The sequence below is a fragment of the Gymnoscopelus microlampas genome (genome assembly GCF_963454915.1).
Source record: "Gymnoscopelus microlampas genome assembly, chromosome: 12".
NCBI lineage: Eukaryota > Metazoa > Chordata > Actinopteri > Myctophiformes > Myctophidae > Gymnoscopelus > Gymnoscopelus microlampas.
Window position 1 is genome coordinate 10,784,676 of NC_139949.1, and position 15,768 is coordinate 10,800,443.

General features: G+C 41.7%; 1 protein-coding gene across 1 annotated transcript in view; it reads right to left on the reverse strand.

Moving 5' to 3' along the window:
- LOC311057837 (uncharacterized protein) overlaps positions 1-15,768 on the reverse strand; it is a 50,131-nt gene that overhangs the window by 32,657 nt on the left and 1,706 nt on the right. The window contains exons 2-4 of the mRNA XM_084074943.1: positions 14,545-14,656; positions 11,324-11,426; positions 9,385-9,512 (exon numbers count right to left, since the gene is read on the reverse strand). Of these exons, the coding sequence (XP_083931069.1) occupies positions 9,385-9,512; positions 11,324-11,426; positions 14,545-14,656 (343 nt within the window). The remainder of the gene's footprint in view (positions 1-9,384; positions 9,513-11,323; positions 11,427-14,544; positions 14,657-15,768) is intronic.

Sequence of the window (15,768 nt, forward strand, 5' to 3'; positions counted from 1 at the left end):
TCTCCAAGTATCCAGCTGCAGACATCTGGGTTGCTTTTGGCACTGGCAAGAACTACACCTATGTTCATATAAACACCATCTGCCATGCTCTGGGCAAAGACAAGTCCACAGGACTTCCCATCTTCCACTGTTACACAGGCTTTGACACAACATCAGCATTCTGCGGGAAAGGGAAGAAGTCAGCATGGGTGGCGTGGAAGTCCTACCCTGAGGTCACCCAGGCCTTCAACTACATGGAAGAAAATCCATACACTTCAGTGACCATCGATGACCAACACTCTCAGCTTCTTGAGCGAGAGTTGTTCTGCCAGAAGAACAAAACGACCAACGCAAGATTCACTGTTGCAACACGTGAAGCGAGTTGCCTACCAGTCTGGGATCTGGGCCACGTCTGAACTGGCCCAGCAGCCAACACCCAGTCCAGAAGGATGGGGATGGACATTGGATGACAACAACCAGGTCTGGCTTCCTGTGTGGAGCATTCTACCGATGGCGTCAAAAGCCTGCAATGAACTGGTCAAGTGCGGTTGTAAACGTGGTTGTGGTGCAAGGTGCTCATGCAAGAAGGCACACTGGAATTGCACAGATCTTTGCAGTTGTCATTGTGACAGATAATTTGAATGTCAATTCACTTCATGCTCCATGTGTCTGACTGCTAACCGAGTTGAAAATTATGTAAATATGTTGCTAGAATGACCATATTTATTTGATCTTGGCACAATAAACATCTAGTTGTATTCTTAATAGCTTTATTGCATTCCTTGACCCAGAAAATATATATTTTTACACCAAGATTGACCTTCTAAGTGGCTTTGAAGCCGAGATATTGGCACTTATAGATATTACATGGTGGACATCTTTGAAATCCAAGATGGACGCCTTCTGCCATCTTGATGACGTGGCTCCCCTTCCAAAATGAAACTTATGGTGATGGAGAGCATGTAGAAAAAATGTTTTTGTTTTTTTTGTTAACAGCCCTCACTATAAGGGTAGCAGTATTGAAAACAGCACATTATAGGCCGCAAGCAAACCACCTGCCCGCAAGTTTTATTTACCTATAACTGCACCGATCTGTGTAAAACTTTGTTTGCCTAGAGGCCAAGGAAAAACCTTTGTCCTGCATTTTTCACATCTGCCTTTTGTAGCGCCACCAGGAGGCTGACTTATTACTCCATATCTCTATAGTCAAGTGATGAAAATCTATTTTTTTATATCCCATCCTGATTTGCGAATTCCGAACATTGCTGGCCGACAATAACTTACCTGACCACTTTTTCTATTTATTTTTATAATTGTTGGACACATTGTCCTCAGTACTGATGAAGTCATTATAACTTACAACTCATGACACATCAAAGGTCCATATTACTGTCCTATAGTAATCATTATTGGTGATGAGGTTGGCATATAAGGATGCTTGGCTGCAGAAACGTTAAAACAGATGGGCTACATTCAACTTATTATCTTTACTTTATATCATTATTATTATTCATCACTAATATACTGTATAAACCTCATAATCTTTGCACCCAAGATATGTATGTTGGAGAGTTGGTCTTAGGCCATATTGTGTGTACATTCTGCAAATATAATGTTTGACACCACTGGGTCTCCAGTTATTAAAGTCCTTATTCAATTGCTTATTTTCAGACCAGTGTGTGCAGTCCAGACTGCAGGTGAAGATGAACTCTCCAGACTCAGCCAGGGACATTTCTATTAAACAGGAACCTGAAGACCACCAACTCCTCAGTAAGTTTCATGTGCTCTCTCTTTCTTTCGTTTTCTTTTTTTTCTTCTTTTATTTCTGTTCAGTTGAATGTCTCATTTTCACTATAAGGTAATCATAGCACAAAACATCTTGATCATTGCTTCTTGCCTTGCCCAGGTCTACTCCAGTTATCTGTATGAACCAAATGGACCTTTATAGCTTTTATTATAATACAATATAAATTATAATGTATTACAACTATGCTAATTGTACTACACTATAATGGATTATAACTGATTATAATACAATATAAATTATTATAATGTATTAAGACTATGATAATTATAATACAATATAGTATATTATAACTGTGATTATAATACTCTATAAAGTATTATAATGTATTACAACTATGATACTTATAATACACTATAATAGATTATAACAGTGATTTTAATAAAATATAATCTATTATCATGTATTACAACGATATCCTAGTCAAATAAAAAGTCAGTGAGTTATCAGTCATTATGAAGTGTTTGGCCCCGTTTGGCCTAGCTCAGACCTACTCTGGAGTGGTGCCAAAATAGGCACCCATTTCAGACGCCACTAAGCCCAGGTCCTTGTAATGGAAACGGCGGCACAAGTAGGCGGAGTGGTGTGGTGCCATGCCAGTGGAAATCTGGCTTCAATTATTCTAATCAGATGTGAAAAATATCTTTGGCCTACTGGCACTGTGCAGACATTTGGCGCTGATCGGTACAGCGGTTTCTCAAGTTCGCCCCAAACACACAGACACATTCAAAGACTCACAGAACCATTTCTAGATTTTAAACTATGACCCAATTTCATGGGTGGAGAAGTTTCTGTTTCATGATGTCATGCCGGTAAAGGCAAGAGCTGTGATTGGTCTACTTTTGAGGGGAAATGCATACAGTACATATTGTACGTACAGGTGAACCCTGTTCTATACGGCTTGACCCACAGCCTAACTTACCCAAATCAGAGCTGATGTGTGAAATTTGATAGTTTAATATTGTTTCATAATTTGATGATTCAAATTTGCTGTAACAACATTCACTTGTTTGGTAAAGTAACTAAATATTTACATTCAAATGAGTCAAATTTTTTATTTTGCTAAAACATGGTCTTTCGGAATTTCCGTTTTCATAAACACCTGTAGTTAGTAAATGTTTGGTCAATCAAAGTAGTTGATAGCTCACTTTCTACAGGGAACATGGACGATAGATGTACATTTTAGGAATCCAGTATTCACTGTCATGTTATTTTTCTGCTCCTAGACATCCTGCACATGGTTGTGTGTAAAGAGGAGGTTTCTCCTGAACAGGAGAGGAGCCCCAGTCTGCTCCAGGATGAACCAGAGCCTCCACAGATTAAAGAGGAACAGGAAGAGCTTAAAGAGGAAGAGCTACTTCAAAGACCAGAGGAGCCCAATGGACCAATGTTGACATTACTAGCAGTGAAAAGTGTTGATGAAGACATCTCTTCACACTGTTCTGAAGTTGAAGTCGAGCTTGAATCTGACACTGAAGTCACTGAAGACAGTGATGATTGGGAGGAGACCAGTGGACGTCAGTCAGAAAAACCTTTCCAGTGTAAACTGTGTAACAAGAGTTTCAAGCAATCAAGTCATCTGAAGGCACACCAGCATGTCCACACTGGAGAAAAACCTTTCCACTGTAAACTGTGTAACAAGAGTTTCAAGCAATCAGGTCATCTGAAGAGACACCAGCGTGTCCACACTGGAGAAAAACCTTTCCACTGTAAACATTGTAACAAGAGTTTCAGTCGGTTAGCCCACCTGAATGTACACCAGCATGTCCACACCGGAGAAAACACTTTCCATTGTAAATATTGTAACAAGAGTTTCAGTCAGTTAGCCCACCTGAATGTACACCAGCGTGTCCACACTGGAGAAAAACCTTTCCACTGTAAACATTGCAACAAGAGTTTCAGGGTGTCAAGCCACCTGAAGACACACCAGAGTATCCACACTGGAGAAAAACCTTTCCAGTGTAAACTATGTAACAAGAGTTTCATTCAATCAGGTCATCTGAAGGCACACCAGCGTGCCCACACTGGAGAAAAACCTTTCCACTGTAGACATTGTGACAAGAGTTTCAGGACGCCAGCCGGCCTGTGGAAACACCAGCATGTCCACACTGGGGAAAACTCTTTTTCACAATGTTAACAGTGTGACAAGAGTTTCAGTCAGTTCAAAGGAGGAAAAAAAATCCCTCTATAATTTAGCTCACTGGGCTCTATGTTGGTCTATGTGGCAGGGAGTTGGATAGACAAACAAACATGAGTTAAAGAGATTTATACTGCTCCTGTCAACAGAGGCCTCCATTCGGACTCCCAGCTTTGTTGTTTTTTGCTTTTAAAACCTGACAATTATTTTCTAAATGTTAATGGTCACACTTTGTGTTTTATTTTTTACATAGAGGTATTTCAAATTATTTTCATGTTATTCAATTATACTATAATAGATAGAGAATGTGACGTCGCACTATTGAAAGTAATAGCTTTAAACCACCCAAGATGGCGCCACCTGCCCATTGAACTCTATTGAACGGTTCCACAAGCTGATTCTAGTTAACAGTTTAACTAGAATGTTAGTTTTTATAGTATGATGCCTTTTTGCTATACATGCCCAATGAATGGGGCACTATTTCAATTACTTTAACTATTAAAGATCAGTTAAGTGAGGGGAAAAGTACTTGTATATGTATTTTTTATGAATTATGACAGTAATTAACACTTAATGGAAGGGCTATGATCCTTATTAAGTTATATAACATATGATTGTGATGTGATAGCAAATTAAAGCCTGTGGAAAACACACACACACACACACACACACACACACACACACACACACACACACACACACACACACACACACACACACACGGACGGACGGACGGACGGACCAAAACAAATAATGTCCTTATCAGATGAATAATGGTTGGAACACATCACATTTGTTTGAATAAAACCCTTGAATTTCATTGTCAGCATTAAAGCAGAATTATGCAACCTTGTTTAGTGAATACATTTTTATTTTGTCCGATATGTATGGTTGAGTATGTTAATACAATATAAATAATACAATTGGGGTGGTTGGTGTCCCTGCTCTTCTATTGACATTCTGTGGCTAGGTTGGACACGACCTTTGACATAATCATGTGTCTGGTTTGACAAAAAATCAAATTCTCCCCACAGCAAGCAGGTAGGCTATATTAGCTAATTGGTAAAAATGTCAGTACTTGAGTAGGAGACCCAGGTTCAAATCCAGGGTAGTTACATAGTGCAGTTAGGACATGAGACGACTAAGCTGGACATCTGATGATGATACACGGAAGAACCTCTTCTCCTGGACATCCTTAGCACAAGTATGTCCAGTGGATTAAAGCTGTCATTCAGCATGAAGTCTCCTGCACGTCAAACACACAAGCCGGCCGGGCTGGGTAAATATTCTCTCCCTGGTGTCAGGGATTATTACAAGCAGGCCCTAGTTACAGTACGTAACAAGGGCCATCAAATCAAACAGCCTGTTTGAGAACACATTTTAAGACAACCAGACCAGAAAATATTTAATAAAATAGATGTTCAATTTTATTTACATTTTTTAGAGAAGGCACACCACAGAACCCCCCGAAAAATGTTTGTTAATGGAACATTTAAAAGGGGTTCAACAACAGTTTTGATTAACTTTAAGTTACACTTCCTTCATTTGGAATGAGAAAACTCCAGTTACGGAAGGTCTTCTTACAAAGCAAAACTAAATCAGGAGGGGGGGGGGAGTCTAGCAATACCAAATATGCAGTAGAAACATGACATGTACTGGTTAAATGCATGGATACAGATTGAAGAGTCCTCCTGCACATCCTCATCTTTAGCCACTCTATTATGTGTACCGGTTCGTACACCAGTTACTAGTAGTTTTGGCACTGTGGGCAGTTGCCAAGTCCTGCTGGAAAAGGATATTCAGCATCTCCATAAAGCTTGTCAACGTACATAAGCACAAAGTCCTCTCAAGTCTCCTGGTAGATGGATTTTCAAATGAAATGCAGAATCCAAGTTGCTTGAAGGTGTCATGGGTGCCATGTCAACTGCTGGTGTTGAAACTATTTTATCAAGTCCAGAGTCAACACAGCCATTTACCAAGGGACTTTAAAGGACTTTGTGCTTACGTACGTTGACAAGCTTGATGGATATGCTGAATATCCTATTCCAGCACTTGGCACCTGCCCACAGTGCCAAAACTACTAGTAACTGGTGTACTGACCATGGTATTACTGTGCTTGACTGACCAGCCAACTGGTCAAAATAATCCATTTACGTAAAATATACCATTTAGGGTGAGGGAATATGAATATATCACCAAGGGTTCATTTTATATCTAGCATGGGGCCACTACCTACTCCTCCCTGATATTGGAGCCAGATACAGGGTCTTGCTACTCAAATTATTTGGAAGGGGGGACGGCCAAGGTTGAAAAATACAATCATTTAATTTGTATTCATACATTTGAATACAATTCATTTTTTGGTGCTGAGCCAAACTGAAAAAACAGAATCATGAAAACAAGAGGGGGGCTCGCAACTCACTTTTCAATTAGACCCGGACTAAAATAAAATCTTGAGGCTGATTGGTCATGGAAACAACATTGCTGTCCCCTTAAATGAGGGAAGAGCTAGTGGCTTCCAGGACTAATTGGCCTTGCATACTGTTGCCTGTCTTAAGGTCTAATGTGGGGTCTATCTAAATACTTTTTAATCTTTAATGCAAAAATAAAAATAGATGAATTGATGTTGTTGATTGTTATGGAATCATGAATAGTTATAACATTTTTGGTACCGCCCCTGATCAACAGGGGGGGCTGGTAGCCAATTTATTGACACCTTTGTACCTTTTGGTAAACAGTATATAGATGTCATTTCCTGTTTTATTTTTAGTTGAAAAATGCTGCAAGGTCAAAACTTTGTATTATAACGTGCTGCTGTGAATACAAATTGGAGGATGAAAAGTGAGTTGCGAGCCCCCGTCTTGTTTACTTGAAAAATACAATCCCCCAGGTGGAGGTCGTGGGTTCAGATCCACTGTGGTGCATCCGGCTTTGCCGAGCGTCTACACAAACTGTGAACTAGAGATGTGTACAACTAGTCAAAACATAAAACTAGATTTGCCCACCCAATATGATAACCATGGCTCAATTGTGGGGCTCTGGCTGATGGACTATCGTACCAATTACGATAAAAAGGTGACATATCAGTCGTTTCCAAGTGTCCTTGTAAACTGATAGTGGCAGCTTGTGTCTTCACATGTAGCTACTAGGCTACTCGTACCATTTTCTCCCCCCAAAGAATTGTCCACTTGAATCCTCGCCCCCGAAAAATAGCAGATCTACAAGATACAGTTTTTTTTTGCCGATAAGACATTTAATGTCCATGATGAGATACTGTCCACTTTTTTAAAAGTTTTTGTTTTTAAGTGGTTAATCCCTCCAGCCAACTTTCAAGTCAATCAAAGATTTAAATGAACTGTGGAATCGATTAATCGATGCCGGCACGGTGTGGTTAATGAGTCGGTTCTCTGACTAACAGTAAGTTCCTCAGGGTGGTCAGCTCCGTGCTCAGCTGCTCAACGCGCTTCTGCAGCCGGTCGTTCTCCGCCTCCAGCTCCAGAACCTTGTGCTGCGACTCCATGTTCCTCACCTTGGCTTTCACCCGGCTCTTCCGCACCGCCAGGTTGTTCCGCTCCCGCCGCACCTTGTACTTGTCGCTGTCCTTGTCCAGCCGCCTCTTCTTACCGGACCACATGTGGTGTTTGGTGTGCGTGTCGAACCCTCCGCCGTCCATCTTCCTGCCCTCCTCCTGGCTAGACTCGTCGGAGTCGTTGCCACTGTCGTCTTTTGGTTCCCACCACGTGTCAGAATGATTAACATTCTTCTCCTCATCACTGCTGCATTGCTGCAGGGGTGCTGGTGGATGGAGAGCCTGGTGAACCATGTTCAGAGGGTGTTTGTGAAGGACCACCGCTGCTGGATTCATATTAGCCAGGAGAGCAGTGGAAGCTGAGGAGAAAAGTGCGACAATATAAGAAATCATGATGTTTATGAGGTTTAATAATTACATGACTTCACATCACTTGGATTATGTTGCCGAAATCAGTTATGCCTGTTTGTCAACTAGATTATTTGTTTTTGTAAACCCTACATTAGCCAATTGTTCATCTTTTGTCTTTTTCTGAAATATGTGTCATTGTTTTTACTTGCTTAGTTTCATGCTTGTGCAGTTAGAGAAATATCCACAAGAGAATACTTCAAACACTCACTTCAACTAAAAGATGTCTCCCCAGTCCCCATGAGTTGCTTCATAACTTGTTTCAAACTGTTTTTTAGTTTTTGTAATACATATGACATGTTTTGCTACAACATGCACAACTAAAGGCTTTCTTTCCTTCCTGTATATTCAAAATAAATGTTTCACTGATTCAGGTTGTTTTCATTAGAGCTTTTGATGCGAACTTTAAAACTAAACTGAAACTCCTCAAAAAAGTTAGGAAACTTTATTTTGGTCGATCATCTCTCCCCTTCAATAATATCAATTGGTATTGAATTTTATATCGTTGGAAATCCTAATTAGTCACCTTTAGAACAAGGTACAACTTGTAAGGATCGTGCATTTGTGGAATGATCAACTCAGCAATATTCTTCTGTTGATATTTACTCTCGTTTTGAGTTTAAAGTTCTGGCAGATGTGTGACTGGCAAGTTGCAGGACCAAGCTAATTTTTGGGGGTTGCTACCCACACAGTTAGCTTTGTACTGAAGGTGAGAAATAATCGATCGAAATAACATTTATTTCTTAGGAATTTATTTTCCCATGCATGTATTAACAGAAAATGCACAATTTAAGGTTCAGTTTAGCCATATTCTGTACAACTATATTGATTTCATGTCCTGGGACAGCTTGTTGCTCAAGGAACAATATTCAGAATATTCATTCTTCCAAATTAAGTAACTTGTGTGATTTTGGTGTTTAAAGCTGACTGACCTCCACTGGTCTCCTCCCACTCATCACTGTCTTCAGTGACAGATTCAAGTTCGACTTCAATTTCAACTTCAGAAGAGATGTCTTCATTATCATCATCATCTTCAGGTTTCACTGCTAGTGATGTCATCATTGATCCTTTAGGCTCCTCTTGAAGTAACTCCTCCTGTTCCTCTTTAATGTGTGGAGGCTCTGGTTCCACCTGGAGCAGACTGGTGCTCCTCTCTTGCTGTTCCTCTTTAATGTGTGGAGGTTTTGGGTCCTCCTTGATCAGACTAGGGTTCCAGTCCTGTTCAGAAACCTCCTCTGTACACACAACCATGTGCAGGGTGGCTAGGAGCAGAAATATAACATGATAGTGAACACTGGATTCCTTGAATGTAAATCCATTAATTCCATCCTCCATGTACTGTACAAATGAGGTAGGCCCAAACTGACGATCTGAGAAATCAGGTTTAAAAGTTTGAGCAAGAAGCATTCCCAGCTCAAAATGCATATTTGGAAAAGGAATACGAATTCATAACTTTACAATAAAAAGTAGAGACTTTGAATAGGTTGCAGTGAAACTTATTGAAACAGTGACATTGAGTGTTTATACCGTTCATCTTCCCTGTGAAGGCATCTGGACGTGTGTGTCCATCTATCTCCATGTCTAGATGAATGGGAAGCAGCACTTCTGTTTGGGAGGGATTCTCATGGTTCACTGCAGGGTCATCATCATCAAAGCTAAGGAAGAAATGGAACAGACACACTTAAGATAACTTTTAACATACCGTACACACTTTAGACACTTAAAACATAATAGTATAAAACCTATACTTAGTTGACTAGGGTCCTTCTAGGTCCTCTAACGCAATGCTTCCCAACCTTTTATCCTTGGATTCCCCCTTCTGACATCTGACAAAAGCTGAGAACCCACCCCCAGGTCAAGGAAAACCCACCCCCAGGTCAAGAAAAAAATGGATATAAATAGCCTAATGTTAAAAAAATAGATAATAATGAGTAGCCTACTGTTAAAAAATAGAGAAAAATAACTAATAATAAATTGCTGAACTGAATGCTAGGAAAGAGAAAACATAGCCAACTAGAAAAAGTGATCATCGGAGCACTCTCAGGTAGATTATATTGGGCCAGAAAAGTTGGGAATTCGCCAATCAGGATGGAATATGAAAAATCAGACGGATCAGTCTTCATCACTTGACTGTAGAGATAATATGTACCGATTTGCATGACGTTCGGAAACAATGTGTAGGAGTACTATTAAAAAAAAGTTTCGCACAAATCGGCCTCCTGGTAACGCTATAATAGGGCAATGTTAAAAGGTGGCATTTGTTCTTCAACATAGTGCGAATGCGCGTGCAAAGTTTCCCCACAATCGGACGCTACATTCATGATTTGCGGCATTTTGTTCAAAACAGGCCACTCCTGCAAACTTAAGATCTTAAGAACTTAAGATCTTGGCCAATCAGGATGGAATATGAAAAATCAAACAGATTGATTTGACTATAGAGATCATGTGTAACGATTTGCGTGAAATGTTGATAAAATCTGAAGGAGTAATATTATTATTATTATTATTTTTTTTTACATAAGTCGGCCTCCTGGTGGTACTATAAAAGGCAGATGTGAAAAATGCAGGGCAAAGGTTTTTCCTTGGCATCTAGGGAGTGCAGGAATTGGCCTGTTATAGCGCCACTAGAGGCTGATTTGAACTTTTTCAAGTGGCATTTCTTCCTCGGCCTAGTGGGAATATGCATGCAAAATTTCAAGGAAATTGCACGCCGTGTTCATGATTTGAGGGATTTTGTTTAAAACGGAGCACTCCTGCAAACTTTGGAAGCCAATCTTAGCCAATCAGAATGTAATATGAAAAATCTGAAAGACCTGTTTGGTTTAATGACTATAAAGATACTGTGTATTGACTTGGAGGGATGTTTGGAAAACATCTGTAGGAGTACTGTCAAAAACAATGTTTTGCAAAAATTGGCCTCCTGGTGGCGCTATAACAGGCCCATGTGAAAAAGTTGGGGCAGAGGTTCTGCTCTAGCATCCAGGGAGTGCATGTGCACAGCTTGGTCGCGATCAAGCCAACGGTGCCGGAGATTAGCTGTTCAAAGACACACATACTGACGGACGTACATGGTGCACAACATAGGCACGCATGCCTTTCGGCCTGGCGAAGACAAAAAACAGAGACCAAGTTGGCCAGTTTGCCCTGAAACAGTCTAGTTTGCTTGCACTGGTAGCGGCCCACTCTTCCAGGTGCCCACTCGTCCTCGTGCCAAGTTGCTTAATGTGTGCAGATGTCCGGGCCAGTAGGCGGGCTCTAGGCCGGATCTGAGCAATGAAAAGTAAATAGAAACCGTTCTCCCGCAAGTCCACCATTTGGTCGCCTACTCTGCATTCGTGGGTGTCTGGGAGCGGACGCTAATTCCCTGGAAGACTCCCAGAACTTGGGATGTCTGCACCCCATCACTCAGTCCTAATAGCCACCCTACTGCAGGCTTTAGAGAAACTACAGAGGAGGTAGAACTTACCTTATGTGCGCTGGAGGTTCTGTGCTGATGGAAACTGCTTTGTATTTCTCATCGTTGCCCTCAAAGATCTCTTCACATTCTGATGCCTTCAGCAGAATAATCACTATAGATTGGTAATAGGAAAGAAGAAAAAACATAATTGTAGATTAATGTTTGATGGCCTTTTTTGTTTCCATTCTCAAGACAATACAAGTTCAGCTTTGTGATTATTATGGCGACCACGAATCTTTCTATGTCCTGGGGTCTATTTCACGAAACCTGGATTAGGGATAAACCGGGTTTAAACCGGGTTTAATCAGATATCCTGGCTTAAATTATCCAGGAATCGGTTTCACGAAAGCTGAGTTAGCTCGGCAGATTAATTTAGCCAGTAAACCTGGATATGTTTATCCATGATCCAGTTTCACGAAAGAAATTAGTTACCATGGCAATTTAGCTGTGAAGTTAGCCTGGTCCGGACCAGGCTAACAGCCAAGCTTTATTAATCCAGTGCCTTGTTCTTCAAGTTTTATGAAATAGCTGTTAGTCCAATGACTCCAATCGTAAACCAATGAGTTTTTCCACACTTATTCAATTCTTATGCGAAAATCTAAGATCTACAAGCTCGGGAAAAAGTGGTCTTATGGCGGCCGGGAGCCCACGGGGATCCCCGTGGTGGCCGGGGACCCCCGTGGACCCCCGGTCCCCACGGGGACCCCCGTGGACCCCCGCCCCCCCGTGGTCCCCCAGACCCCCGGCCCCCCATGGACCCCCGTTGACCCCTGGCCACCCGTGGACCCCCGGCCCCCCGTCGGCGGTCAACGAACCCCCGTTGACCCCTGGCCCCCGTGTACCCCTGGACCCCCGTTGACCCCCGTGGACCGGGGACCCCCGGCCGCCAAAAGGGAAGCCTTTCACTTGTAGATCTTCGATTTTAGAAATTAGAAAATTATTCTAAGTGTTTATAATTATAATTATAATTCCAATATTCACATAAACTCCTCATGTTTAAGCCTAACTGAATTATATATTTATGGACTTGTATATAACTGAGTTGCATATTTTTGGACAACTTTTGCATTTAATTTGCTAATTTGCTTTCTCCCTGGATCTATATTTATTGCGGCCGTGTTTCCTTTCTTGCTTATGATACATTTTACTTCCTTGTATGATTCCATGAGCTGCTGCAGTGCTGCTGTTCAGCCACAGAGAAGAACGCCACTCTGGTTTTGGGCTCCATGATTGGTCAAGTTCAAGGATTCTGCTATCGACTTTCATGGTCTTTTATAAGAATAGGTGAACTCACATTCAGCCTGGTTTAACGATCCTGGCTTGACAAAGTCGCTCCTTCTCAGCCAGGCTTGGCGTTCGTGGGGTATCAAGAAGACTCACCCCAAAACCAACTCACCTCAGAGGTAGGAAAACTCACCCCGGAAGACTCACCCCAGTGGTAGGAAAACTCACCCCCAAGATTTTCGGGGGTAGGAACACTCACCCCAGGACCTGAGAAAACTCACCCCGGAAGACTCACCCCAACTTTGTGGAAAACTCACCCCAATGGTTTTTAACTTTGAAAAATGGTTTTAAAAAAAAGGTAGATCTACCGGCTTGTGAGCTTTCCATTTTCACAGAATGCTTTCATAATGTGAGCTTTCCATTTTCACAGAATGCTTTCATAATGATGTTTAATCCATATCTGGATTAAATTCTTTCTTTGAAGGTATAGAATTACCAAATTATGTTGTTCAATTACATTTAGCTAATTAAAGTGCTTTTCATCAGGTAGATTTCATCAGAAAAGTGAACAAGGAATGCAAATAGCAAATAGCATGGTCACCTTGCCCCATCCACCTATTAGATCTCAAACAATTAATCATTAAGTGGAATGGGATATTAGTGTTAAGTGGTCAACCCCCCTCCTCCCCTTCACTCCTGTGCCCCCCATCAAACAAATTTCAGTGCGTGTATGGCCAGGTAGGAACCCAGAGAAGTGAACATTCCAATGTCAAATTATGTTGTTAAATTACATTTAGCTAATTAAAGTGCTTTAAATACAAGGTAGATTTCATCAGAAAAGTGAACATTCCAATGTGTATAATGCAAACAAATACTTACTTAACAAAGACAAATGAAGAAAAACTCCAGTGAAGGTAAAACACAGGTATAATGTTTTGTTTTCTGTGTGAACACATTTGTGAGGTAATTCTATACCTTCAAAGACAGAATTTAATCCAGTATGGATTAAACGTGTCTCATTATGAAAGCATTCTGTGAAAAAGGAAAGCTCACAAGCCGGTAGATGTGCCTTTTTTAAACATACAGACTTGGTGTAGAGGGGAAAAGTTAAACCCACCCACAAAACAAAAACTCACTGTACTTTACACCATTGACTTTTTCTGGGGTGAGTTTTCCTACCCCCGGGGTGAGTGTTCCGGGGTGAGTTTTCTCAGGTCCTGGGGTGAGTTTACCCACCCCCCGGGGTGAGTGTTCCTACCCCCGAGGTGAGTTTTCCTTTTTCAGTTGGGGTGAGTTCGTCTTGAGGTGAGTCTTCTTGTATTCGTTCGTGGAACTGAATAAACCAGGCTGAACTCCAGGCTTGTCAAACCTGGATTTGCCTTTTAAACCAGGATAATTTAATTCCGCTTTCGTGAAATAGACCCCCGGTGTAAGCCAGCGACATGAAGCTATAAGCTTAACACTGACACTTGTCACTGCTCAACAAAATAAAGTTGAGCCTGCTGCAACATTTTTCAGTGCTCCAATGAATCACAGGTTTTTATTTCAACATTTTCACTCCCCTTCTCTCTCCACACAATTCCTATGCTCTGCTGAGAATGGAAGAACAGCCCTTAACCTGTTCACTGTGCTATTTAACCCTTTTCATTTACAGAACAGTGTGACTCAAGCAACACTTCAACAGTGACTCAGTGACCATGTAGCTGACCATGCTTGGACGTTTTGAAGCTTTTGAGGCCGCTAGTGTGAAAGCAAAATATGTGCTTTTCTTCATAACACAGGGTGGTATTCTTTGCTAAGACAGTTGGTAAAACCACTCTCTATAATCTTCACCTGGGTCTTTACGCTCTGCTGAGAGGGAAATACTGCTCGACCAGCTGTAATATTGAGCTTTATGTCAAGACTGACCATATTATTATATTATTTAGTAGATGTATTATATCATATCTAAATATATGTATTTTTTGTTTGAATTATATCTAATCAAACAAAGCTCCATAACTCACTTTGTGATGAAGCAACAATCTTCTTCCTCTCCTGGACTGAGGCCGGCCTCCTCCATAAGAGCGGGTAGTGTTGGTACAGAGACCCTCTGAACATACGCAGGTAGTTTCCCACCTGGAGGAGACAGAGTCAAACTTACATGTCTTTGCTGCATTGTGAAGTTTACAGCACGCTTGATCATCACAATGCAGGATGACCAGGGGCCCGTTCCACGAAACCTGGATTAGGGATAAACCGGGTTTAACCCGGGTTTAATCGGCTATCCTGGCTTAAATTATCCAGGAAGCGGTTTCACGAAAGCTGAGTTAGCTTGGCAGATTAATTTAGCCAGTAAACCTGGATATGTTTATGCATGATCCAGTTTCACGAAAGAAAATTGAAGCAATCCTGCCTTAGTTACCATGACAATTTAGCTGTGAAGTTAGCCTGGTCCGGACCAGGCTAACAGCCAAGCTTTATTAATCCAGTGCCTTGTTCTTCAGTTTTTTGTGAAATAACTGTTAGTCCAATGACTCCAATCGTTAACCAATGAGTTTTTCCACACTTATTCAATTCTTATGCGAAAATCGAAGATCTACAAGCTCGGAAAGAAATTGTCTTATGGCGGCCGGGGGTCCACGGGGGTCCCCGTGGCGGCCGGGGGTCCACGGGGGTCCCCATGATGGCCGGGGGTCCACGGGAGTCCCCATGGTGGCCGGGGGTCCACGGACCCCCGTGGACCCCCGGCCACCATGGGGCCCCCCCGTGTACCCCCGGACCCCCGTGTACCCCCGGCCCCCCATCGGGGGTCAACGGGGGTCCGGGAGTACACGGGGGGCCGGGTACTCCCGAACCCCTGTACCCCTGGACCCCCGTTGACCCCAGTCGACCGGGGACCCCCGGCCGCCAAAAGGGAAGCTTTTCACTTGTAGATCTTCGATTTTAGAAATTAAAAATTAGAAAATTATTCTAAGTGTTTATAATTATAATTCCAATATAAACTCCTCATGTTTAAGCTTAACTGAATTATATATTTATTGACTTGTATATAAATTAGTTGCATATTTTTGGACAACTTTTGCATTTAATTTGCTAATTCGCTTTCTCTGGATCTATATTTATTGCGGCCGTGTTTCCTTTCTTGCTTATTATACATTTTAATTCCTTGTATGATTCCATGAGCTGCTGCAGTGCTGCTGTTCAGCCACAGAGAAGAACGCCACTCTGGTTTTGGGCTCCATGATTGG